The 26,873-nt window shown below is 44.9% G+C and overlaps 1 protein-coding gene across 4 annotated transcripts in view; it reads left to right on the plus strand.

Moving 5' to 3' along the window:
• C32H6orf89 (chromosome 32 C6orf89 homolog) overlaps positions 1-24,551 on the plus strand; it is a 39,839-nt gene extending 15,288 nt beyond the window's left edge. For 3 of the 4 annotated variants that reach the window (XM_045777801.2, XM_045777800.2, XM_087858185.1), the window contains 7 exons: positions 2,826-3,033; positions 3,482-3,695; positions 16,144-16,298; positions 16,415-16,554; positions 17,928-18,057; positions 20,836-20,959; positions 23,360-24,551. In XM_045777801.2, coding sequence (XP_045633757.1) covers positions 2,826-3,033; positions 3,482-3,695; positions 16,144-16,298; positions 16,415-16,554; positions 17,928-18,057; positions 20,836-20,959; positions 23,360-23,454 — 1,066 coding nt within the window. In that variant the 3' untranslated portion in view covers positions 23,455-24,551. Of the gene's footprint in view, positions 1-2,825; positions 3,034-3,481; positions 3,696-16,143; positions 16,299-16,414; positions 16,555-17,927; positions 18,058-20,835; positions 20,960-23,359 lie in introns of those variants that run through there. The other variant, XM_045777803.1, reaches the window with a different exon arrangement.
• Positions 24,552-26,873: the final 2,322 nt, after the last annotated feature.

Raw genomic sequence — 26,873 nt, forward strand, 5'->3', positions numbered from 1 at the left:
ATTTTTAACTTTTTAAGGGACCTCCACACTGTTTTCCAGAGTGGCTGTACCAACTTGCATTCCCACCAACAATGTAGGAGGGATCCCCTTTCTCCACATCCTCTCCAACAATTGTTGTTTCTTGCCTTGTCTATTTTTGCCATTCTAACTGGCGTAAGGTGGTATCTCAGTGTGGTTTTGATTTGAATTTCCTTGATGAAACCCTGTATCTTCTAACAGCCACTCCCCATTCTCCTCTACCTCCCCTGGATAACCACTAATTAATCTACTTCCTGTCTCTATAAATTGCCTCTGTTCTTGATTTTGTATTTTATTAATGCAGTCTTGTGTGATCTTTTGTGACTGTCTTCTTCCACTCAGCATAATACTTCCAAGGTTCACCTATGTTGTAGCATGTATCACTACTTTATTCCTTTTTATTGTCCAGTAATATTTCATTATATGGATATACCACATTTTATCCATCCATTCAGTAGTTCATGGACATTTGGATTGCTTCTGTTTTTGAGCTACCATAAATGATGCTGCTTGGATATTCGTGTACAAGTTTTTGTGTAGAAATATGTTTTAAATTCTCTTGGGTTCATACTTACAAGTGGAATTTACTGGATTGTATGATAACTCTATGTTTAAATTCTTGAGAAACTGTCAAACTGTTTTCCAAAGCAGCTGACCATATCATAGTCCCACCAGCAGTGTGCAAGAGTTCCAGGTGCTCGACATCTTTGCCACCTTAGTATCTGACTTTTTTGATTATAGCCATCCCAGTGGTTGTGAAGTGGTGTCTCATTGTGGTTTGGATTTATATTTCCCTGATGGCTAATGGTGTTGACCATCTTTTCATGAATTTATTGGCCATTTGTGTATCTTCTTTGGAGAAATGTCCATTCACATCCTTTGCCCATCTTAAAATTGGGTCGTCTTTTTATTATTGAGTTGTAATAATTTTTTATGTACTCTGAATACCAATCTCTTATCAGATACATGGTTTGCAAATATGTTCTCCCATTCTGTGGGTTGTCGTTTCACTTTCTAAAAAGGTATCGTTTGCAGTGCAAAAATTGTTAAATTTTAATGTAGTCCAATTTATTTTTTCTTTTGCTGCTTATGCTTTTGGTGCCATATCTAAAAAACCAGTGTTTTTTAGACCAGTGCCTAATCCAGTGTCATGAAGATTTTCCCCTATGTTTTCTTCTAAGTGTTTATAATTTTAGTTCTTAAGTTTATGTCTTTGATCCATTTTGAGTTAATTTTTGTGTATGGTAGAAGGAAGGGTCCTCCTTCGTTCTTTTGCATGTGGATATCTAGTTGTCCCAGCACCACTCGTTGAAAATACACATTTTTAAATAGAGTTTACACCATCGTTTTATCTGAACCTTGAAATGAAAGCTTATATGGCCTATAAAAAACACACTGAGCAAGAGCAAAGACTTTGGGGGAGGGCTTTAGCTTCTTCAGGTGTGGGGGTTTCTCCCCTCCCCCAGCCAATTCCTCAAAGTCTAGATTGCCTGCCTGTTAATTCACCATTAGCAGTCTGATTCTGATTTCATTGGTTTGGGTTGAGGTCCTGGTATGAGCGGTCATTAAAAACTCTAGGTGATTCTAAGTGTAAGCACACTTCAAAACTAGTGAACTAAAGGGTTAACAGTCATAAAGAGGATCAACCGGTCAGTCCTTGGGAGGTGATCAGTCCTCTGGAGGCGCTGTCGGAAGGGGAGATAGGATGGGGTGCTTGCTGGCTGGTGGCACGGCGGGCCTGCTCTTCTCCGCTGAGCTCCTGGACTGTTGTCCTCTGCTCTACAGGTGGCAGCATCGCCTTACTGAACAAATAGAATTGTACCCTATCAGTGCTTTTTGGGGTTAGAAGCACTTCGGGGATGAAAGTATGTGAGATAAGAGGACTTCTCCGTTTAAGGCGGAAAAAGACCAAAGGAAGAGAACATAAATCCCAAGCACTGTTTCCTTCTGTAAATGAAGGAAAATACTGTTTTGTAACACAAGCACTCTTTAAAGGAACTATTTAACTGCATTTCACAAATGTTACAAGAGAGTATTCTTCTTCGCCACTTTTAATTTTTATCTTTTTTTTCTGTGGCCACCGGGAAACAATTTGGCTTTGAAGTAACTATGAGCACAAAATGAATTTTGAAATTAAAGATCTTAGGTCTTTAGTATATAAAATACAAATAAAAGGCTCTTTATTGTCTAAAATCGTATTTGCGGAAAAGCATGAGGACTGCAGCCTACAAGGTCTGAAGAGTCCCTGTGCCATGGTTTCTGTATTGCCTGAAATTCTTGCTCTGCCAGTACCAAAGCGTATCCACGTGTACCCCACAGTAAATCTTGATTTCAGTGGTTAGTTCCTCCTGTGTTGCTAAAAAGCGTATCTGATGTCAATGCAAAGAGATAAAACATCAACGACACTCCATACTGTGTTTCTTTTTATTTAAGTGAATTACCAGTAGCAGACCTCTTGTGATTGGTTGCAGAATCATTTTGGTACCAGTGTTTCAAAGTCCCTTTAGGGATTTATTGTGCTCGACACTAGTGCTCCTCAAAGTGTTTGGGAACCTCTGCGGGTTTGTAAACCGTATGTTACTAGCCCACAATCAAGGAACCCCTAAAAGCTGTGCAGCACTAACTCGACATTGTCTAGACATAGATTTTGTTTTACAAAAACATTGGCCTGCGATGCATTAGGAAGAACACAAGGCCGGTCCTGCCCCACAGATGGTCAGGAAGCACCGTTCTAAAGGAAGGAGCTTTGAGGAGGAAGTACTTGAAAGAAACTGTCCTCCTTTTTACATTTATTTTCTTTCTCCCAGGGATTTTGTATTAGAAGACATGGATCTCGCCGCCAATGAGCTCAGCATTTATGACAAACTTTCAGAGACTGTTGATTTGGTGAGACAAACAGGCCATCAGTGTGGCATGTCAGAGAAGGCAATTGAAAAATTTATCCGACAGCTGCTGGAAAAGAATGAACCTCAGAGGGGGCCACCCCAGTATCCTCTCCTGATAGCTACATATAAGGTAAGAATATGTTCCGATGTGGAGATACCTCACAGAGCACAAACTTCAGCTTCCTCCCCCAAAACTACAGTCCTCTGATTCCACCACTGAACCTTAGTTTTTCTGTAAATAAATTGGCCTTTTCTCTCGTTACCATGTGTTACTAGGAAATTTGACTATTTTGTTGAATATCCCAGATGAAAGCTGAATATTTATAGTTAAACTGTATTTGTGTATAATTTTCAATAGCTCCAGGGCATGATAGAAGCTTAGTGAGCCTTGCAGTCCTCATAGTTCTCAAACTCAAACTTGAAATGCTTTCAGAAGTGAATGTAAATGGCTTGATTATGAAAATGCATTAGTTCCTAAGGCACATTGGAAATAATAGAAGAGGCGGGGGTTTTTCTTGGCGTGAAAGTATTTTGTTTGCTGGAACAATTATTAATCCTTTCCCTGTCTTTCCTTGTAGGTCCTTGTAACCCTGGGATTAATCTTGCTCACTGCCTACTTTGTGATTCAACCTTTCAGCCCATTACCACCTGAACCAGTGCTTTCTGGAGCTCACACCTGGCGCTCACTCATCCATCACATCCGGCTGATGTCCTTGCCAATTACCAAGAAGTATATGCCAGAACATAAGGGAGTTGCTGTGCATGGGGGTGATGAAGACAGACCCTTTCCAGGTAGAATGCTGCATTTTACTACTTCTAAGATACAGCTTCCTTGACAGTATACAACGGGAAAGGAAATAACATGTATTGAAATCTAACGAGAGACACTTTCCCTATTTTGTCTTATTTAATTCAGTGAGGACTGATGGGTTTTATTGTCCCTGTTTTGCAGACTGAGAAACTGAGGCTCAGAAAGATTAAGAAACTTTCCAGAAAAACACTTCTGGGGAAGTCTAATTCAACCCCCCCCCCAATGCCACCCCCCTACCATGCCAAAGCACAACATGGTGGAGATGTGTGTTTTTGTTTATAGGAGGAATCTCAATGTGTCTTAGTCTACCCTTTTCTCTCCCATGCTTCCTATCCACAATAGGCATTTTAATAAATAGCTCTTGATTTACTGAAAGCATCTGAGTCCAGCTTGCTTTTAACTAGATGCTCTAATAGTCCTTGCCCATTGGACTGAGTTTTTGTCCCAGTAGGTCACGGTCTTTTAGTTCAGTCTTTTCCTCTCTGTCTCACAGTGTGCTTATTTAGTGCTCCTAAGTGTACAGTTTTGCCAATAAGTTGATTTTAAAAAGCACTTCAACTTAGTAATGGTGCCACACTGGCGCTGCAGGAATTTCTAGTCTGACGCACCATTTGAGGACTTTCCTTCTGAGAATAACATACCATGATAAGACTTGAAATTTACTTTTTGAGAAACAACAGAGGGGATTTTGTTATTTTGGTCGTGTTAATCTTATTTGCCCATATGAAGGAATATGTAAATTAATTTCACAGATGGATTTCAGAACTTTTTGTGTAACTGTTCTGAGACCTTTAGGTTCCAGCAAAACTGTTTAGGAAGTATGTTTTCACCTCAGTGTTGCTTTCAGCAAAAATTCCGTCATGGAAACTACACTTTATAATGCCCCTCTTCAAGCCAAGACCTCAGCACTCATAAAAATCACTCGGATTGAGGCTCCTTTGAAAGCTATTTTTATACACTTGAGGAAGGAAATTATGAAAAGATTTCCAAAATTATACTAAAATCAGAGGAAGGGAACATTATAAAACAAAAAGCCTTGTGAGTTGGTTTTTTTTTTTTTTTTTTTTAATTAGCTCATCTATAGAAAGTTTTTAATTCCGGATATAACTTCCTTGTATTTATTGGGAGGATTAGTTTTTGAAATGTCTCATCAAGAAAGCTAAAAAAAAAAAAAAAAAAACCTTATCAGGAAGATCCAGAGCACATGGGGGAAAGATCCAGAGAAACTTGTCAATCAGGCCAGCCTGTGCTGCTTCCTCACACGCATCAGCGTCCTTTCCAGTCTTCCTCTCACTGCGTCCCTCAAGGTGTCTTCTGCTCTTTGGCACACGGAGAGGAAGTCAGTGGTGTTTAGTACCAAGTTGATGGCAGTTACTTTCTTTCTCCCCATCCTATAAGGGACATTTTAATAGGCTATTGAATTAAGAAGTGAGGGTCGTTGGACCATGATTACTTATTCTCTAAGACAGAGTCTGGTGATTCAAGAAACCTTAGTGTCTCATCCACAAGCCTAACTATTGGGTCCACTGCAAATGGATATTTTGCCTTGCAGATGGAAATAAAATGAGTCCAGCGCTCAGTTGTAAAGAGAGAACATTGGAAGGGTGTGGTTTTAGCTCTCTCATGTCGTTGACTCTGTTAAAGTGCTGCTTTTACTTGTAAATGTGGTATCAATGCACCCTAGTTTTCCTGTGTGTGATCATTCTGGGAAGCTGTGACCGTGTAAAACGAACAGCATTTTGCATAGCATTTGGAAGGAAACTTAAGAATGCATAATATTTTAGGGGGTAAATAGAAACATATTGGGGAGAATTAGGTACAAGAAATAGGAACTGCTGGGCCTGTAAGAGGGCTAGAAAAGGAAAAACTGTAAGTTATCATTCTTAATGTCATGGTACCAAAAAACAACTGCCTTTTATTCAGGATTATTCTTCGTGATACCTTTGAAGTAAATGTAGAGAGAATGGCATGGTAGATTCGGCACCCTGAAGGAAAGCCCGCAAGCACATTGGGGCTGGCCTGTCTGTCTAACCTGTCATCCATGCCCCCGCCCCAGTCATCTGACACTGCTTGCAGTGGCATCCTGGGAATGACTAAGGGCAGTGGCGGGAGCAGTGCTGATGTGCCCGAGGCACTGCCGCCAGTGGTGCTAGGTTTCCTCCCGACCTCTGGTACTTTTTCCTCTTGACTCTGCCCAGGGAACAAAAGGCAACAGAAGTGGGGTTCTTTTTGTAGGTTCCAGCCTTGGATAGGAACCCCTGCTCCTGAATCCTCTTGATGAGCAGAATGAAGTGACTCTCTAGTGACTCACGTCAACCTCCCACCCTGCAGCAGAAAATAAATAAGCTGATACTTACTTAGTACTTACCGGATGCCAGGCCCTGTTCAGAGGGTTTTCCATATATTGCCTCATTTATTCTTTACGATATTCCTGTGAGGTAAGTTCTGGTTTTATGCCCGTTTTAAAGATGGAGACACCGAGGTACAGTGACATGAGGTCACTTGCCCAAGGTCCCACGGCTAGTAAGTCGTGGAACCGTGATCCGAACCCAGGCATCCTCCTCGGAGTCTGAGCGCTTAGCTTCTGCCGGGAGTCGTGTGTAGGAGCTCTGCAGTACACCTGAGGAATCTAGCTTCAAGTTTGATTTGGGGGGGGGGGGCGGAGTTTGATTTTGGAGTTCTACACACTCTCTCTCAGCTCACCAGACGCTTCCTCTCAGCTCCCTAGTGCCTGGAACAAGGTTTTGTGGCTGGTACCACAGATCCAAAGATAAGTCAGCATCTTGGCCCTTTAGAATTTTCCCGATCTAGTCTTTTCCTAGACATTCAGCCCAGCTCATCTTCCCGGTCTGCACCCTTATGGGTAATATTTGACTTGTTTGGCTAAATCCTTTATCTTATTAACCCATAGTTTTCCCTTTGCAGTCACATTCTTAGTTCTTGTTTTCCCTCTGGCCTCCTATCTTCATATCCACTTTGATCTTACCAGCCATCTCTTGGCTTTCACCCTTCCATGGCATCACTGAGTCTTAGAGCTAGAAAGGAGCTTTAGCACTGATCTAGTGCATAGCCCCATTTTATAAAGAGGAAATGGAGGACAGGAGAGGTGAAGTAACTTGCTTACCCAGCTAAAAATACCAAACTGGCACTTGAACCTTTGTTTCCTAACTCTAGCCTAGTGTTCTTCCATCACGCCACACTTACTGCCTGCTGTCTCTGCCCTCAGCCAAGCATGTTAGGCCCAATTACTTTGTTTACTTTGGGCATCTGTCATATTTTTTTAAGAATTTATTTTTAAATAATCTCTACATCCAACATGGGGCTCAAACCCAGAACCCTGAGACCAAGAGTCACATACTCCACTGACTGAGCCAGCCAGGCACCCCAGGCATCTATAATTTTTAATTATGACACCCGTTTATACTGAGGCGGCCTGGGGTAGTTCCCATCTGCAATGAGAAAGTGTATCCGTATCTGTACTGCGTAACTGGAACTTCATGTATCCGTGAACTTCCAAGGGAGGTTGAAGTAGATCCGGCAACATCAAGGAGTTTTGAGAATAGTAGATCATTCATGGACTTAGAACTAAGGACCTAATCAGAGTCTAGGCCAGTGCCCAAAGATGAAATGCTCGGACCTCAGGGAATGTCCTGTTCTTTTATTTGCAAATAAAATTTGAGGTGATAATAGCAACTGTGTCAAGCACTTAAGTGTATATCAGGCCCTGTGCCATGTACTGGGGCCGTGTATTTTCTCAGTCGTCACAGCAATCACAGGGTGGTTACCGTTTGTATGTCCATTACAAAGATGAGGAGACTGATGTCCCAGGGGATTGACTATTCTAAAGTCTCAGAGTTAGAGACCATTTTTTTAAATTGAAGTATAGTTGACGCATAGCATTACGTTAGTTTCAGGTGTGTAGCACAGTAATGAGACAAGTCCGTATGTCATGCTGTGCTCACTACAAGGGGAACTACCATTTGTCTCCATACAGCGATGTTACGGTACCATTGACTGCGTTCCCTGAGCTGTGCCTTCCATCCCTGTGACTCATTCATTCCATGACTGGAAGCCTGTGTCTCCCAGTCCCCTTCACCCATTTTGCCTATCCTCCCTCACCCCCCTTCGCTCTGGCAACCATCAGTTTGTTCTCTGTATTTATGGGTCTGTTGCCTTTTTTGTTTTATTTTTTAGATTCCACATGCAGTATTCATCTTTGCCTGGCTTAGTTCACTTACCATAATGATCCTCTGTGTTCATCTGTGTTGTCACAAATGGCGAGAGCTTATTCTTTCTTCTGACTAATATTCCTCTGTGTGTGTAATATCTCTGTCATACCTTTTTAAAATATAAAATAGCTAGTATAGGGCACCTGGGTGGCGCATTGAGTGAAGCATCTGCCTTTGGCCCAGGTCATGATCCCAGGGTCCTGGGATCGAGTCCTGCATCGGGCTCCCTGCTCAGCAGGGAGTCTGCTTCTTCCTCTACCCACTCCCCCTGCTCATGATCTCTCTCTCTCTCTCTCACATTCTTTCTCTCTCTCAAATAAGTATCTTTAAAAAATTAGCTAGTATAAGGAGGTTATTTGGAGTAAAAAAAACCTTAGACGTTAAAAGAAAGTTAGGAAGTGACTATCCAACTTCCACAGGCCTTTCTGTCTGGTGCTGCAGGGAGAGGATAGAAAGAGAGGACCGGAAAGAAGCGAGATACAGCACGTAAGGGTTAGGGTCAGGGTTAAGGCGGCTGAAGAAGAGCTGTGTACTGGAATGGCATGGGATGGTCTGCTTGGCTGTTTTCCAGGGTGCGCTTTTGCTCACTTTGTGGTGTAATGGGTCCAGCCAGTTGTATAGAGAACACATCAGATGAAGCCTTTTCAGGTAGATGGAAGCCACCTGGGGAGTCTGGGTACTTCTCCTTTTTTTGCTGGGAATTTTATGGGAAGGGGTGGAAGGAGCCCCAACCGTACACCCCCCCCATACACCCAGACAATTCACTACCTGGCCATTCCTCAGTCCTTTCCCACCAAAATATAAGCACATTCGTTATCCATGTTGGTGATCTCAGGGCTGTAGAGAGGTCAAAAGTAGCTCTCCCTCTTGAAGTTTGGCTCCGCTAATTCAGATGGATGGCATAAGCTACCCCATTCCAGTGATCCATTTTTCCTCATCACTTCCCTTCTCTCTTTGCTGGCCGCCAGCCTGGCCATTGTCTCTGCTCCTGTTAGGTACCTCTTCAGAGGCCTGCCTTCTAAGATGACTGAACTCTGCATTCCGTAGTTGATATTCTCAGCTTACATTTTCATGGTCTCCAGTGACATTTTTATTTGGAAAATACATAAGATATATACAAAGACAATAAAGAGGTATAAGATTTTTATTTTTAAAAATACAGTTTTAATAAAGAAACTTCTCTCGATCCCTCTAACTCCACCACCCACCCAACCACTGGTAATAATTTGATATACATACTTCTGAATTTTTCCATGGCTCCACAGATAGGTATACATAATATATATAAATGTATTTTGGTACACGCACACAGAAAAAGGGCTTATGTACATACTTCCAGCTAGTACCACAGGTTGGATGGCTTAATACAACAGAAATTCATCCTCTCACAGTTCTCTAGGCTTGAAATCCAAAATCAAGATGTTAGTAAGGCTATACTCCTTCCAGGGAATATTCTTGTTTGCCTCCTCCAGCTTTTGGTGGTTGCCAGCAATCCATGGTGTTCCCTAGCTGTGGTAACATAACCCCCGTCTCTGCTTCCATCTCGACATGGCCGTTTTTCCTCTGTGTTTCTTTGTGTGTCCTCTCATCTTCTTATAGGGATACCATCTAGAGTAGATTTAAGGCCCACCTTACTTAAGTATGACTTCATCTTAATTGGTTTCATCTGCAAAGACCCTATTTCCGATGGTGGTCACATTCTGACATTCCAGAAGGACTTGAATTTTGGGGGGACACTATTCAACCCAGTATATAAACTTTTCCAGATTTTATATTATTTCAGTCTGTGAATATTCCATATTTTAAGGTTCTAGGGAGTTTTTGGTCCTTTTTTTTTTTTTTTTTTGCTATTATAAAAAATGCACCTGGGACATTCATATATACATATCTTTATATACATGTACTATTATTTCTGTGAGGGATTTTTAGAACAGCTGGGTCAAAGAGCATGCACATTTTAAATTTTAGTAAATACTACCCAAATTGTCTTCATAAACTTATACAAATGTATGCTTACATTAACAGCATATATGCACTAGATATTGTCATTGTTTTGCCAGTTAGAAAACCAAAGAATGATGTCTTATTTTAAGTTGCATTTCTTTGATTCCAGGAATCGGATGCGTTTTCATATGTTTTATCAGCCATTTATATTTCTTTTTCTGTGAATTGCTTGTTCGTATTCCTTGCCCTTTTAACATTTTTTTATTAAATAATTCATTTTACATTAGAGATGTTCTTTGCCTCATAGGCAAATATTGGTTGAATCTGTCCATGTTTTCTTCATGGCATCTTGGTTTGTGTCTTGCTTATCAGGAAGCCTTTATTTCTCCCAGAATTATAAAAATCATCTCATATTTTCCTCTATTTTTAAAATTTTGTTTTATCCATTTAGATCTTTATCTAGAATTTATTTCAGTGTACAGTGAAAAGTAGAGATCATACTTTATTTTCTTCCAAACAGATGGCTACTTGTTCCAGTGTCATTTACTGTATCCGTCCTTTCTTCACTGAATTGAAACTGACCTTTATCACAAATTAAATATTCTCATTGTGCGTGTGTGTCTGGATTTGTTACTACATTCTTCATTTGGTTTTATTGAACTTTTTGTCTGTTACTTTATAAGAACAAAGTTAATTCTCATTTTTTGCTATGGCTATGTTCTATAAAGTCCCTGCAAATAGTGACTTAGTGAGTATTGACCCATTGCCTTTAGGAGAAATCAGAGTTGGGTTCCTGAGAGTCTCTGGCCACATTTTCATCAATTGACGAATACTTGACTTTGTTTTACATGTGTTTTTGTTTAAAGATACCTCATTTAATATATATTGTTGACTCATTAACATCGATTTCACAGTCAACAGCACTATAACGCATGCCTAAACAAAGCTTACCTAACATGTGTATTTTCTCTGTAAGGCACATCGCAGCCTGCTTGCACTTAAGAATGCTAGAACTTTAGCGCTGTGCTCGGAGGTCATTTTTTTAATTAACGAACTACTCGTTGAGCAGTTTTGGGTTCACAGCAAAATTAAGCAGAAAGTACAGAGTTCCCATATACCGCTTGAATGCATAACCTCCTTGGGAGCCATTCTAAACAGCAAAATCACCAATAAAAATGCAAACAAATGTAGCACCAAATAGACAACGAAAGGACACTCGTTTACAGTTTGAGGGGTGACACAAAAAGGCCAAGTGTCACCTTCTTCCACCTCAGCTAGGATTTGCCGCTCTGCATGGCTGGGGATGACTGCAGAAGCACCACAAGAATTGATTGGGGTTACAGATAAATTTCAGGGAGCAGGCAGATTCACAGATCGGAATCTAAATAGTGAGGATTGACTGTACTCTTTTAATTACAGTGGCTTTATAGAATGCTACTATGTTCTTATGTCTAGAAGAGCAAGTTCCTCGTTATTTTTTCTTTTTCAAGAATTTATTTTCTTAAAGTTCAATAACAGACAAATAACTCAATTAAAAATGGGCAAAAGATTTGAATACATTTCTCCAAGAAAGATATGCAGATGACAGGAACATAAACTAGTGCAGCTGCTCTGGAAAACAGTTTGGCAGTTCCTCAGAACATTAAACACAGAGTTAGCAAATGACCTAGTCATTCCACTCCTAGGTATGCACACAAAAGAATTGAAAACACATGTCCACACAGAAACTTGTATGCAAGTATTCATAGCCGTGTTGTCCATAACAGTCCCAAAGTAGAACTATCCAGCAGCATATGAATGAATAAAATGTAGTATACCCAGGTAACAGAATACTACTTGGCAACAGAAAGGAAAGGACAACTGATACTCACTGTCACGTGGATGCACCTTGAAAACATTAAGCTAAATTAAAGAAGCCAGGCGCAAATGACCGTATATTGCACAATTCCATTTACTTGAAATACCAGAATAAGCAAATCCAGGGAGACTGAAAGATGAGTGGTTGCTTAGGGCTGGTGGGAGAGGGGTTAGAATGGAAAAGTGTCTACTAATAGGTATAGGGCTTCTTTTTAGGGTGATGAAAATGTTTCAAAATTAGATAATGGCGATAGTTATTACAAGTCTGTGAATATGCTAAAAGCTACCGAATTATACAGTATATCTTTTTAAAGGTTTATTGATTTGAGAGAGTGCATGAGCTGGGGGAGGGGGAGGGGTGGAGGGAAAATCTCAAGCAGACTCCCCTCTGAGCATGGAGCCTGTCTCAGGGCTTGATCCCAGGACCCTGAGATCATGACCTGAACTGAAATCAAGAGTCGACCATTTAAACCGACTGAGCCACCCAGGTGCCCCTGAATTGTACACTTCAAATGGATGAATTTTTTTTTTTAAAGATTTTATTTATTTATTCGGCAGAGATAGAGACAGCCAGCGAGAGAGGGAACACAAGCAGGGCGAGTGGGAGAGGAAGAAGCAGGCTCATAGCAGAGGAGCCTGATGTGGGGCTTGATCCCATAACGCTGGGATCACGCCCTGAGCCGAAGGCAGACGCTTAACCGCTGTGCCACCCAGGGGCCCCGCAAATGGATGAATTTTATGGTCTGGGAATTAAATCTCAATAAAGCCTAGTTTGTTTGTTTGTTTGTTTTAATGTTTCACCTACAAAGAGAAAGCAAAATAATGCCTTTCCCTCTAGTCCTACCCTCTTCATGCCCAGCATGGAGAGAGGCTCGAGCTGTCCAGGGACCCATGAGCAGTCAAGGGTGAGGGTCCTCAGGTCTGCCATCTGCCCAGGGTCTGTCACATAGGCTCTCACGGTCTTCTCTAATGGTATCTGGGCCTGAGGAGGGTGTCCTCCATAGATTTGAAGCAGCGACCAGACTTTAAGGCATTTGTATTACCAAGGACACCTCTGGCCCTGAAATTATTTCCAGAGTTAATCTGGGCAGGGGATGGATTATTGCCTGTTGCTGTTGTCACACATTTACTCCTCTGGATGATGAACTTCAGAATGAGATCGTCATAGCCCCACCCCTCCCCCACCTTCACCAGTAAGAACTCTGATGGGAGACTGTCCCAGTTCTGCTAAATAAATCTTTGGGTAGACTTGGTCTCTTTTTAATATTTAATCTTCCCATCCAGGATCACGGTATGATATGTTTGTTTATTCAGATCTTATGTACTCTAGTCAAATTCTAGTTTTACCTTTCTCGTGAAACTTACTGCTAGTTATGAATGAGGCCATTTTCCATTTTAGTTTTGCAATGACTGTAGCTAGGAGAGGAAGAAGTAATCGATGTTCATATGCCTTGGTTTGTATACCTTACATTCTGCCACCTTGTAGTACTCTAGTCTCTCTTTTTTTTTTAATTTTTTATTATGTTATATTAGTCATCATACAGTACGTCCTAAGTTTTTGATGTGGTCTGTCTTTTTCTTTGCTGATTTTTCCTTCCTGGGGTTTTCTTCCTCTGCCTGGAAATCCTAGGAGTGTCTAAATTCAGAATAAAACTGAAATTCAGTAAGTCACAGTAAAAATGGTTCTCTGGGCTCTTAGGTTTAGAACTGCTCACTGCACCCCTAGCCCTTAGAGCACCTTTGTATACATTAGGAGAAGATGCCCCTTTCTCCTGACACTTGACTCTTATCTCCTGGGGAAGTTGCCGTAATTAACTGATTCAGTTGGAGTAGGACGCATGCCTGCAGGAACCTGTCATGACGAATCCGCAGGTCTCCAGCGTGTCCTGCGCCCGGGCTCCCTGAGGCAAGGCGCGCTCGGGCAGTCCCCGCGCACGGCACTCCTGAGATTTGTAGATTGTGCATCACTCCCTCAGTGTGCCTCTCATATGTCACCTCTCATCACAGTACAACCTCCATCCCCCAAAAGGGACAAAAACAAAGTACAACCCAGTCTTCTTCTTCCCAGCCTCTCTCTTGGACATTCCAGTCACAGCCCAGAATAACCTTCCCAAAGCAGTGGAAACCCCTACCCAAAGGCCTTTGCCGGTTCCTCGTTTTGCTCGGAGTCAGAAGTGCTCCACGCCCTGGAGGCCCTCATCACAGCCCTCCTCGGCAGCTACTTTTCGTTTTGGCCACTACCGCGCCCCCCGCCGCTCTTCCCACCACGCTCTGGTGCCTCGGTCACTGCTCTTGCCCCTCACTCTCCACTTGCTCATCTGTGAAGGGGTCAGAGCAATGCCTCCTCAATAATTTTACAGTAACACGTAAATGATAGAGCCTGCGAACATGACCAGCACGGGGCCTGGCATTTAGCCCATCGATGACCTTTCCCCTTCCTTCCTTAGAACTCCCTCACAAAGGCCTTTGGAAACTGAAATGCTATATAATTGTAACATAGTGTTAGGATTACTTATGCCTCATTGTATGTCCCTTACCCAAAGTGCTTGTATTTGGGCAAGAATTCATCATGTTTGCCCTTTAATTAGGCACATTTGAAACTATTCCAGAAGAGGGGCACCTGGGTGGCTCAGTCAGTTAGACATCCGACTCTCAATTTTGGGTCAGGTCGTGATCTCAGGGTCGTGAGATTGAGCCCTGCGTCGGGTTCTGTGCTGTGCATGGAGCCTGCTGAAGATTCTTTCTCTCCCTCTCCCTCTGCCCCCGCCCATCACTCATGATCTCCCTCTCTCTCAAAATAAAAAAAATTAAAAAAAAGAAAATATCCCAGAAGAAAAAAGGATAACTTTGCAGCCTCGGTGTGCCACCTGAAACAGGTGCCACAGGAGGGTTCCTGGCTGTCCCTGGAGGCTCCTGTCAGGATATGGGGGCAGCAGAGGGTTCACTGGCTGGCAGTCTGCCCACGACAGAGGCACGTGGGGAGGGACAGTGGCAGCTGCCTCAAGGAAACACAGGATCTGTCTGTAAGAGATGGAGGGCGTTTGGAGGGTGCTCAGGAGACAAGCTGAGAACAAACGCAGTCCTTCCCTGGTGGGAATTTCCTCCGCCTCACTACTGTTGTCTTAAGAAAACAAGGAAAAAGCACTTGCTGTCGACTGCAACAAATGTTTTGTGGTTAGGAGTCAGTTTCCAAGTGTGTTTATTGGTTCAGAGAATTGACTTCATTTCAGCCACATTTGGTGGTCTGTTTGTCTTTTGTTCTAGGCTTTCTCCCGATTTGGTTTTCATTGGGTTTTAATCAGAAACCATCTGTGAAAATTTTGGATCCAAATCAGAGTTTATCATAAGCACGTATCTCAGAGAACATAGATGAAACCCAGAGTGGAACAGAAAGCAAACAAGAAATAATGCAATAACATTAGGAACAGAGGGAAACTGAGAAGGGCTGCACAGAGAGAGCGAGCCAACCCTTCAGTAGGGGCCCAGCCAGAGAAAGGGGTTGGGGAGGCAACTAGCACTCACACCGGGGATGGTGGCCCATTCTTCCCTTGCTGGCCAACCTGCGGCCTTTGTGAGGGGTAGACACCATGGTTAGTGGGCCCTACCCACTTCGGAGCACTGTCTTTTTTTTTTTTTTTTAAAGATATATGTATTTATTTGAGAGAGAGCCGGAATAGGGGTGTGGGGGGCAAGAGCAGAGTGCAAGAGAATCTCAGGCAGATTTCCCTCTGAGCGCAGATCCCACAACCCCAAGATCATGACCTGAGCCAAGACCAAGAGTCCCACGCTTAACCTGCTGTGCCACCCAGGTGCCCCGCAGAGCACTGTCCTAATGGGTGCATGCAATTTACTTTACACCAGAGATGGGCCCATGAGAAGTCCTATCTCCTCTCCATCCCTTCTCTCTGCCGTCTCTTCTCGCTCTTCTTTCCCAGAGTCATCCTGGCCTCCAGGACATGCAGTGGGGCTCATCACTGATGGTGGGACCACCCTTTCTGCCTGCGCTCCCCCGTGTGCTGTAGACTTTCAGACGTTTGGGTCACGGGTTAGAAAACAGTGGGAGAGCTCTGTCTCCAGCCCCACATCCCTGACTGCCTTCTCCAACTGGTTGACGTTGTTGATTTGACTTAGGAGATATATGTACATATCAAGAAATATTTTCCGTGAAGTGCAGGATATACAGAACATACCTCTCCTGCCCACCCCTAGCCCCTGCGCCCTCTCCTCCCTCCTCAGAGGCTGTTCATTTCATAGGTACCTTTTCAGAGGTCACCAGTGCCGATCACTGTTAGCTTTGCAAAATTATTCTGTCTTTCCTTTTTACTTTCATTGCTGAGGCTGAGGATTTACCCGCTGTGTTCTTCTGTATCTGCCTTCTCCGTGTCCCTTCCTCTCACAGACTTTGACCCTTGGTGGACAAACAGCTGTGAGCAGAATAAGTCGGACCCCATCCCTGTGAACTGCACTGGCTGTGCCCAGAAATTACCCCTCAAGGTAATGCTCCTGGAAGATACCCCGAAGAGATTTGAGAGACTCCATCCTCTGGTGATCAAGGTGAGCAGGAAGCCTGAGGGTCTGTTTAATGGCTAGCCAGCAGCAAGCTCTGTGACATCCTGAGAAGTAAGCCTGTGCGGTGTTGTGTCTCGCTCTTGTTTTTCTGCCTTGCCAAGACGGGACAGCTCCTGTTGTCGGAGGAGCTTCAGCTTTTTCTGTGCCAGTACCCTGAGGTATCGGAAGGCTTCAGCGAAGCGTTTTTCACCAAGTGGTGGCGCTGCTTTCCCGAACGGTGGTTCCCATTTCCTTATCCGTGGTGAGTGTGGAAAAGGGCGCTTAGCCCGCATGCGGTGGGGGGGGGGGGGGGAGGCCAAATGTGAAAACAATACTAGCTCCCACTGAGACCCTCCATGCCTCGCACTGGGTAAGCACTCTTCAAGTCAAATGATACTCAGGAGCTCGCTGTTGAAAAACCAGCGATGAGGGACAAAGAAGATGAGTCGAAGAGGTGTCTCAGGAGGGCTGTCACCATGAGTGGACAGTGAAATTGCCTGATAGCATCATGATTTATTTCCGTGGACATCTTTAGCATTTGTGTTTACGCAGAATGCGTCGTGAGTGTTGAGGGCTAAAGAGAAAGCAGGAAAAATAGAAGGGAAACTTCATTTCCTGGCACTCTTCTGTGCCAGGCTGTGCGCCTTGGTGGTTAGTGTCTGTTCCTCGCTGCTGATGTCGTAATAGCTCTAAGAAGTAGGCATTATCACTGTCATTTTTCAGATCAGAAAAGTGGAAATTAGAGAGGTTAAGTATCTTACTTAAGGTCACCCAGCCAGGACTGAAACCCAGGCTCTCTCCCTCTTCCTTCCTGTGTCTTGTAGAAGACATGGTCGGGGCACTTGGGTGGCTCAGTCAGTTAAGCATCCAGCTCTTGATTTCGGCTCAGGTCATGATCTCAGGGTTGTCAGATTGAGCCTCCCATCAGGCTCCAGGCTCAGCGGGGAGTCTGCTTCTCTGCCTCTGCCCCTCCCCCTGCTCACACTCACTCTCTCTCAAAAAAATAAAATCGAAAAAAAAAAAAGAAAACATGGTCCATTTCTGGGGGTGAAGGTTGCTCTCTAGAAAAAAAGGAGGAAAGCCAGTTTCCATCTAGAACCATTCCAAAAGAGAATTAAAATTGCTTTTTTGGTCTTTTTGGTAGTTTCTCAGTGCTTCTGTCTTTTTAAAAATTTGCCATTTATTTGCCTGATCGAATACTGTAGTTTAACTAGTCAGGCTTCCCACTGCATGCCATACCACCTCAGGAGAAAGTTCATGATTTCTGCCTCCTCCTCTTCCCTTCTGTTCTCCAGCCTGGCCTGCTGTTAGTTACTTCAGTCTCTTTTCCAAGATAAAATGAATGGACCATTTATTTTTTTCCTCTATATGTTGTTTTAGCTGGATTTTATAAACACCCCACCCACATGTACAAATCGTGGCTGTGGAGTTATGTGTGTACGTGTGCATGTCACAATTAATTGATTTGGCATGACTCTTCTTCATGAACCTAATACTTAAGATATTGTCCTGATATTTTTCCCTGTTTACCCACCGCCCACACTTTTCCCACCCTTGCTTAGCTCTCTGTTAGTCATGGAGATAGAGGCTGGCTTGCCCAGCTGAATTACTTTTGTTTCTTTCAAACTTTTACAGGAGAAGACCTCTAAACAGATCACACATTTTACGTGAGCTTTTTCCTGTTTTCACCTACCTGCCATTTCCAAAAGATGCCTCCTTAAAAAAGTGCTTCCTTCTTCAACCGGAACCTATTGTGGGTAGTAAGGTAGGACATTCTGAGAGGACTTGGGTCTAGAATTTTCCTCTTTTGGCACCTGGGCTGATGTCATAATCCCTTCCTTCCCTGCATGCCAACTCAGAAGGTGAATTATGTCACCCACATAATCTAAAGTTCTCTCCGCCTCTTGCTAGCCAGGAGACCTGCAGTGGCCCACCCTTCCGTGAAGGCATGTTTACAGAAAGTCTCATTACCTTGCAAATCTGTTTCCTGCCTGTGACACCTGAGGTCAAGCTACTTTTCTACATGAGGAAGTAAAATCCTGAAATTTGAAGGGACCCAAGAATGCAGTTAGTCTGACTTCCCCACCTCAAAGTAGAAAGCAGCAAAGCTGGAAATGAATAACCCAACTTACTCATTTTGTGGATAGGGCCACTGAGCCCCAGAGAGTGAATGATTTGCCCAAGGACACAGCAGGTTAATAGGAGGGCTCACCCCCCCCCCCATTCCCAGGTTAGTTTTCCCTAGAAATAAACAAATGAGAAACTTCAGGTAGAGAACTGGAAAAACAAAAAGCTTAAAAGGTTTGGGGATAAAAGGGTTGCCGGCATGTGCCCGAGGCAGGCAGACCAGCTTGGGTAGCAACACTTCTTACTTGGTCCACGGCCAAGTACCCAGAGCCCACATTTACCTCTCCGGGGCCAGGGGACTGGGCCAAGCTGTCCTGTGTTGTGTCTTTTTACTTTTCTCTGAATTGCTGTCTTGTTGAGTCTCATTCCTGAGGAAAGTTTTTGTGTTTAGATTGGTTTGGAAGAATTAACAGGATGAAATTTCCCAAACTGTGACCCTTACCAACTCCGGGTTGTATTTTCAACCTCCCAATACTATTGTTTGGCTCCAAATTTGCTGAATTGCGGTAAAGGAATTTCAAAGCCTATGAAAACAATCATTTTGTCTAGAAGTAAGAACTTCTGTCTGCCAGCAGTAGGGTGGAGGTGCTGGGCTCTTGCCTCAGATTTTAAAGAAGTTTACTCTGCTGTCCCCAGCTAGAACTCAGGGCCCTAGTATGAGTTCATCTTCATAATTATGATATAATTCTGGGCGAGAGCTTTTATCTTTCTCTTGGTTTTCCCACTTGAATCTGAAGTTAATTTCACCAGTCTGCTTAACAGGAACACTGAGGATCCCAGCCAGAAGGTAAATACTAAGTTACTCAGACGCCTATCAGAGTCATCTTGTGGTTCTCAAGCATGTTTTGGGAAGGGGAGTGGTCCAAATAGGCAAAAATCCTGAGAGTCTGGTTTCTTAGAGCATCTGCTCCCCGCCCTGGCCCAGGCTCTCCTTTCTCTACAGCCTCGTTACTCCACCCTGTTGTCCACCTCCCTGGGCCCTAGAGCCTGGGAAAGTCATATGTCTGTGGGGCATATGTAGTGGGGATCCAATTGTAAGAGGCACTGGGGAAAGAGCTGAAGGGCTCCCAGGCCCACTTCACCCAGTCTAGTGTCACCTGGGGTTGGCCCCGCTCCATCCTGTTGTCTGTTTCTTCCCATCCTGGGGGTAGAGGCACACGGTCCCGCCCCCTCTCAGGCCTGGATGAAAAAGAGCTACATCCACTGGGTTTTAGTGTCCTCGGATTTCCTCGAGACTGCAGGTATCAGGGCCTCTGCCTGTCACTTGTAAGCCACTCGTCCTCCTTGTTCTGACACTGGTGGTTGAATAGCTCTAGTGTTACCATGGAAACAGCATCCTGTCTAGGGCCTGGGGGAGCAACAGAGAGATCAGGTTTGGGGACAGGAGAAGACAGGGCCCAAACCAAAGCTCTGGAGGGCCCCAGTGCTGAAGAGAAAACCAGGACGTGGCCCGGGGAGTTGGACTTCAGACCCCTGTGTTATGTGAGCATAGAAAGGCTTTTCCTGGAGGGGGCAGTGAGGGGGGGCCTAGAGATTTTCTCTCACCATCTAGGTAGGAAAAGAAGCCTGAGCAAGACCAGCCTGGCCTCTCTGTTTGTCCCTACTCCCTGCGCACCCCAACGCCGGGGTTCGCTGCTGGGCCTGGCACACAGCGGGTTGCGCCTTGTGCCTGTCGGTGGCAGTAGTCTGCCCTCCCAAGTGCAGTAGCGACTGCAGGGGCGCAGAGCCTGGCTGCCTTCTTAGGGTTGGAACTCTAAGGCCAGTCTTACTGTCATTAGTTTTTCATCAGTGGTATGATATATCTGCTCATCCAGGTGTTGCCCAGAAGTGTGAACTTGAACTTCCTACTGTTCAGTTCTCCTCCAAACCCTGGCGGTAAGAAGTACTATTCCATGGAACATTGCCCAAAGGAAATGCAGACCATCTATTTCTCTGAAAAGTCTGGATCCAACCAGACCTTCAGAAGGTCGTATACTTAGACCCCTGTGTGTTGGCCTCTCCTAGGGTTCTGTTAAATTGTACTTAGGTGATTTGCCTTCCGCCTCCTTTGGAGCTGTGGCCAGAAATGGCCGTGAATTTTGAAGCTCGTGCTAGGTCTGCATTAGGGCTGGTGCTGAGGATGTCTCCCACTAAATCACAGTGTCTCTTTAGGAGAACCCACAGAAGGGATCTCAGTCCCGGGAGATAGGGACACCGAGTCCCTGGTCTCAGTACCAGGAGAGGCCAGGTGTAGGAGAAACCAGTTTGTTTTTGTCCTTCGGACATAATTGTGAATTGTGTCATTGGTTCTCTTTTCCTTTTTGCTTACGCTGCTAGAAAAGTCAGAGCCATATATATTTTTTTGTATGTTAATCTCCCATGCCACTGGTTTTTATTTTGTTTCCTTTTCCTTCTCCTATGTTTTTTTTCCCTCCAGATGCACAGGATGCACGACCTGTTTATCATTGGCAGCGGTGAGGCCATGTTGCAGCTCATCCCTCCTGCCCAGTGCCGAAGACACTGCCAGTCCGTGGCGATGCCGCTAGAGTCAGGGGATGTTGGTAGGTGGGGTCCCCAGGGGGCAAGGTCAGTCACAGGATCTTTGTAGTTTTTAACTCAAAAACTATTATGAGAATTAAATATTGTCTTCACAAAGTTTCAGTTAAGTAGAGTCTAAAGAAGCTGCCTTTTATGGACAGAGTCAATATTTATGCTTAGGTGGGACATTATTTATGCTAAGGAGGAAACAGCACAGAGAAATGCCTCCTTATTTGTGCATTTAGAATGCATGATGTGTCCATCAGTCTTAGAAGTTTCCAGTTAGAAGGCATTATGGAAAATACTTAGAGCAATCCTTTATTTTACAGATGAGGAGGTTGAGACCCAGAGAGGAGAGGTGACCATCCCACGTTCCCAACAGCTAGGCAAAGCATTAAGCTTTACGTGTCTCCTGCAACAGAGTCAGGCCAGGGGAGGTACAATTCTAGATTCAAGGAAACCCTTTCTGTGCCTGTTTTGCTAATAAAACAACGCAGGCAAAGCAGCATGCAAGGGCAACAGCCCCGTGGGGGAATATTACCTTCCGTGTGGGTCCCACAGCACGGGCCCCGCCTCACACTCATGACTCACCCTTGGCGCCATGATTTCCCAACTGTGGTCTGTTCTGTGCATTATATTCTAAAAACCTATTCCAAAAAACCAGGTTTGAATCAACTGCTGTCCATAGCAATCAGTTTGACAGTAGAGTTTTATTGGCAGAAGCAAATACCAAGTGTCACCATTGCCCTGTTTCACCTGCGTCACGGAGCCTAGGGGAAGCCTAGCGCCCCTGACCAAGCCCAGGCTGGTTTTCCCAACTGATCTCTTTTAATTTTACCTCTTCAGAAGATCCCGGTCTCCTGAAACCATTTCCCCTTAAGGGTCCGGACTGCAAACTGTGACAAGCTTTAATCCATGTTACATAACTTCTTTCAATTTAGAAATGAAAATAATGCACAAATTAAGCATTAACTGATAATGGAGCACAGCTGGCCTGGCCCTTGGGAGTTACTGCAAAAAAGAGGATTTTTGTGTAGAAATTGTTCTGAAACTATTTTCCTGTAGTGGACCCTTCCATGAGGCAGGACTATTGCACAAATCTGTGTAGCATTTGGGGTTGTGAGTGTGTAGTGATACTTGAAAAAGTTTCTGTCTTATGTTCTACGAAGGCCTGACAGTTCAGACAACTACAGAAACACCTCAGTTATCCAAAGTTTAGGCTTCTGGATCCCATAGACATCCGCTTCTCCCTCTCCCTCTGCCCCTTCCCCCTGCTCATGTACTCTCTCTCTCTCTCTCTCTCAAATAAATAAATAAAGTCTTTAAGGACGGGAAAGCAGACCCTGACAGCAAAGGAGAATAATTCAGTGCTGCTTGTTGGACAGGGGGCAGCTCTAGCACCTCGGGGACCCCTAAGAATTGTGCTGTGACAAGCAGGCTCTGTGGTTTTTGACAAAATAAGCTTTGTCCTCTGAAGGCCAAGGGGAAGGGGACAGGGACACAGATCACCAGAAAACCTGTGATGAGAGGCATTTTCAAGAACGATGTAGGGGTCAGGCCTCAGAGGCTGACGCTGGTGAGCTCACACGTGTGCGGTGATTGACGAGTCACTGCCCATAGTGACCTTTCTTGAGTCACCAAGTAAAGGTTAAATTCTATTCAGTGCTCTCGGTTTAAAGATCAGTAAGGTACATCATACTCCAGAACATTTTCCATTGGGAGATTATTGAAGTGTTCCAAGTTTTTAAAGCTTTTAAGTTTACACCACTCATAATATAGGTCAGTGTTTCCTAAACAGTTCTTCAGATCACTGATGACCCTCGGGATGGGAACAGGAGCCCCTTGGAAAGGCCGTTGGCAAATAGGGCTCTTGGGTCAGTTAACTGCCTGTCTTGTCCATACATAGTGCACATTAGCGTACCAAAGGTGCCAGCAGCCTTGGCGGAACCTAGTGTTTCTCAAACTTACTTGACCACGGGACCCGTTTTCCTTGGACTATCTTACGGAATGCTGCTGTTTGCACAGCACGATTTAGGACATGCTGGTTTGAGCTAATCTGGATGTTCTATAAGGAGACCGTGTTCGAGATCACATTAGGAGGATTGGATGGGGGGGGTGCTACTCCCCCTCAGAGCTCGTCCTGTCCTCTTGCTGATAAAGATGACATGGGCCTGAGAACTGATGCCCAGCTCCAGCCTCCTTTAGAGCATCCTAACCTTGTAAACCTGCTGACCTGAGTCCCGTTCACCAGGCGAGTGGTGGTGATGAGGCGCTTTGGTTCACGGTGGCTCCTGCTGGACGTCAGGTTACACAGAGGCCCGATAACTGGGGATATTATGCGAGACAGACCTGCCTTGCTCCTGCCCACAGGTGTGCCCGGTCCCTGACATTCACCTGCTGTCCTGTTGCTCTTTCCCTTCAAGGCTATGCCGGTGCCACCCACTGGAAGGTCTACGTGAGCGCCAGAGGGGTCCAGCCTTTGGTCATCTGTGATGGAACCACCCTCTCAGAGCTATAGGAAACAAGAACCATACAGAGGAACAACTCTGAGAGCTGAAGACCAGATTGAAAGGGGAGAAATAAAAACAAAAACAATGAAACCGCTTTCCAAGGTTACTTGGTTACCTGCGCTCTGCATGCGTGTATGAGCCAGCCGTATGCTGGAGGCCAAGGCCAGAGCCTGGCCCTCCCGACTCTTCCAGCCTAGCTGCTTGGCCAGGACTTTGCCAATACCTGTCTGCTAGGGACTAGGCTCTCCCATCTTGCACAGCTTTTGGGACCACAGCCTCGAGGCTGCCCCTCAGGCAGGAAACGGGATTGGTGCCTTCCCTTCCTCGCATGGCATGACCCCCTCTGCTGGCTCCCTGGCCACAGAGAGGGCAGCCAGCAGGTCCTGACTTCAGAGCCATCCCTTAACAGGTGGGCCTGCTTGTCCTGTCTTCCTGGCCACACCACCCTGTACTTCTGTGGAAAGCCGTGGCTGATTAAAGAAGTCATTGCAGTTTCCCCAGCAGAATGGAATCTTGAATCAGTGAAACAGGATGAAATAATCTCATCACACTGGAGAAATGCACTGCTTTCCCAGTGTCCGTGACTCTCGGAGTCTCAGTGATGGCAGGGTGGAGTCTGGTTGTGATTGACACGGTAATCCCTCAGGTAATACTTGGCTCCCTTTGATCAGGCTCTTCTGCTTCCCGGCCCCGCAGCTCCCTTCCCTTCTCGCTTGCCTCTCTGGATGCTTTCTCAGAAGCTGGACTCCCTGTCCCTCTCCCTGGCTGGTCCAGAGCCCTTTACTGCTGAGGCAGCACAGTTCCCGTCAACTGGGTTGTTTTACCAAGTGTCTTCAGAGGGGATGAGTTAGAGTGCTGGCCTGGGGAGAGGGTGCCTCCCCAGGTTTGATCTGTAGGGTCCAGCTTTCTGCAGGGAAGATGTTTTACAGATGTGTCAAGCTGATGTTGTAATGTGGTTGGGGAAGGAGCTCCAGACCCAACGTGTTTGCCAGCTGGGTACGCGCAACTCTGGGATCCTCGGTCTTAAAATGATTTTTTTCTTTGTACTGGGAAACAAGGTGAGGTATTTTTATTGCTCATAAAAATATAAAGGTGTGTTCTTTCAGTTGGGTGATTCCCTGTGCTCAGTGTTTTCTCCAAGTGCTTTTCATATGTATTGATCAAATGGTGTAAATAAGGGCATACATTTCTTCCTCTTTTTCCCCCCTTTACTTCTTGACTGACACTGCTGGATACCTGGCCTCTAGTCATGCTGTCACCAAGCTGAAGAAAAACCCACTGTGGCTGCTGGTTCTGAATCGCAGAAATCAGATGAGTCCAGGTGTCCATGGCAGAGTGAATGGACCAGAGGCGAGATAGTGGCGAGAGAAGGTGTGACTCCTTGCAGGGTCCTTCCTCTTCATCCTTACAGGTGTCCTTATACCTTATCCCTGGGCCCTCTCTCAGCACATCTCCTGAGGAGCCGTGGGCATCAGCAAAACACTGAAGGGCTTGTTTGTGGGCCTGTAAAGGGCAAGAATGGTTCACAGAGCTCAGGGTGGAAATAATTGGCCTCCGTGGACTTGAATGAAATTAGGATAAATGGTACCTGAGGGAATTTTTCCTTAAACAAGTCGGTGCCTTGTGTGGGTTAATACAGGAAAAACAAAATTTTTTGTACGTATGAAAGCCATGCTGCTAAGCAGTTATGATTTAAGAGGTCTTATTTCAGAGGGATCATTTCGAGGCCAGCTTTGCGCAAGCCTTTAGAGCCTTTGCAGTGTCCTTACCCCTGCTGTGCGTGGAGAAGGATTATATGTAAACAAGTTCTTTAGAGTTTTCTTCAATTGGGCCCTTTGGGCTAACAAAAGAGGGTTTCTTAGAAGAATAAGAAATTGTTTTGATGACTGAGATTTCTATTTTGTCTTTATGAATTACCCTGTGTTCCTTCCCCATTTCACTCCTGCCCTTCACATCTTAAATGTTCGTAAAGTATCCACTTCAGCTCAAAACTTTGAAAACTGAGAAACCTTTGCATGTGGTGCTGTTCTGAGGCATCTCCTGGAAAGTCCCCGAAGCCCCTGAGCTGTCTGTAGTTCAGAAAAAATGGTGTGGCTGCAAAGAAGCAGAGATTTTCGTGCATTTCCTACTCTAAACTTAAATTCATCAGTTCAGACTTGGAGGTAGATGTCTGTTAAGGGAGAAATTTTTCAGAGAGAGTTCTCCGCTCCTAATTACTGAATACACAGAAGTAATTTGCCTTCTTTCAAGACAGTTCTGATAAGCAGAGTACAGGAATGGCTTCCCTCCGGAATGGCCGGATTGGCAGCCCGAGGCTGTGTGTGACCGCGTCCCTCCACGTGACCCGGTGTGCAAGAGGGTCATCGAGATGAGAAGGAAGGGCCGGGGGGCATGGTGGGACTACCTGACCAACCCCCACTTCCTCCACCACAAGAACAACAAAATGCTCACAGGTTTGTTGAGTGTCACTAAGAGGTGACGTGGTGATGACCTCCGCACTTGGGTTAGGTTCACCTCTCTTGGAGGTGCCCTGAGTAGAGATTCGTATCCCCAGCTCAGCTCAGCTCTCGGGAGAAAGGCTGCTTTGGCACCAGTTGGAAGCATTTATGTCCAGGTGTCCTGACGTCGGCAGGGGTCACGTACTGACAAGATATTACACCCGTTCGGGCTTATAAAAAGAGGCAGAGCTGATCCTCTCCCCACTCTCCATTTTTTTTTAGGGAAGGGGGGGGAGTAAAATCATATGGTTTATGAAAACAGAATCTAGGGGCGCCTGGCTGGCTCAGTCAGTGGAGCGTGCCACTCTTGATCTCAGGGCTTGCAGGTTTGAACCCCATGCTGGGGATTGGAAGAGATTACTTAACAATAAAATTTTAAAAAACAAACAGAATCTACTTATTTGGTGAAGAACAACAGTTTGAGAAATGGGCAGATGGGGGCTCATTTTCGGAGAGCAAGAATAGTAGCATTTGTCCAGTCGGGTTCTAAGAGGGCCTCGATCTCCGTGACCTCCTTTCATCACTACTCAGTCCTGTCAAGTAGGTGTTAGATCCTCATTTTACAGAACAGTTAACTGCAGGTCTTAGGTGGTTGGTTTCGTGGCATATTGTCTCCCTGCCTCTGCTCAGTGTGGTGCCCAAGAGCCAGGCTGTGGGTCTCATTGCCTGGGGCGTGCCCCCAGTGAGTCAGGAGGGCCCCGGGAGACTGTCAGCAAGCCAGGAACTCTCAGGGTTTGTTCTCAAGATTGTTTTGGACAGAAAGGGAACAGGAGAGACTCTAACCAGATGACTTTTATACAAATCCTTTCACTTTCTCCCTCCCCATTTGAAAACTCTTAGAGTGAGCGTGGCTGGAGCACAACTGTGTCCAGCTGTTTTCCCCTCACACATGTTTCCAGATGTGTGACCAGCAGAGGGACTCTGCCCAG

This window comes from Ursus americanus, chromosome 32, assembly GCF_024610735.1.
Source record: "Ursus americanus isolate L20-20 chromosome 32, mUrsAme1.1.p, whole genome shotgun sequence".
In the NCBI taxonomy this organism is placed as follows: Eukaryota; Metazoa; Chordata; class Mammalia; order Carnivora; family Ursidae; genus Ursus; species Ursus americanus.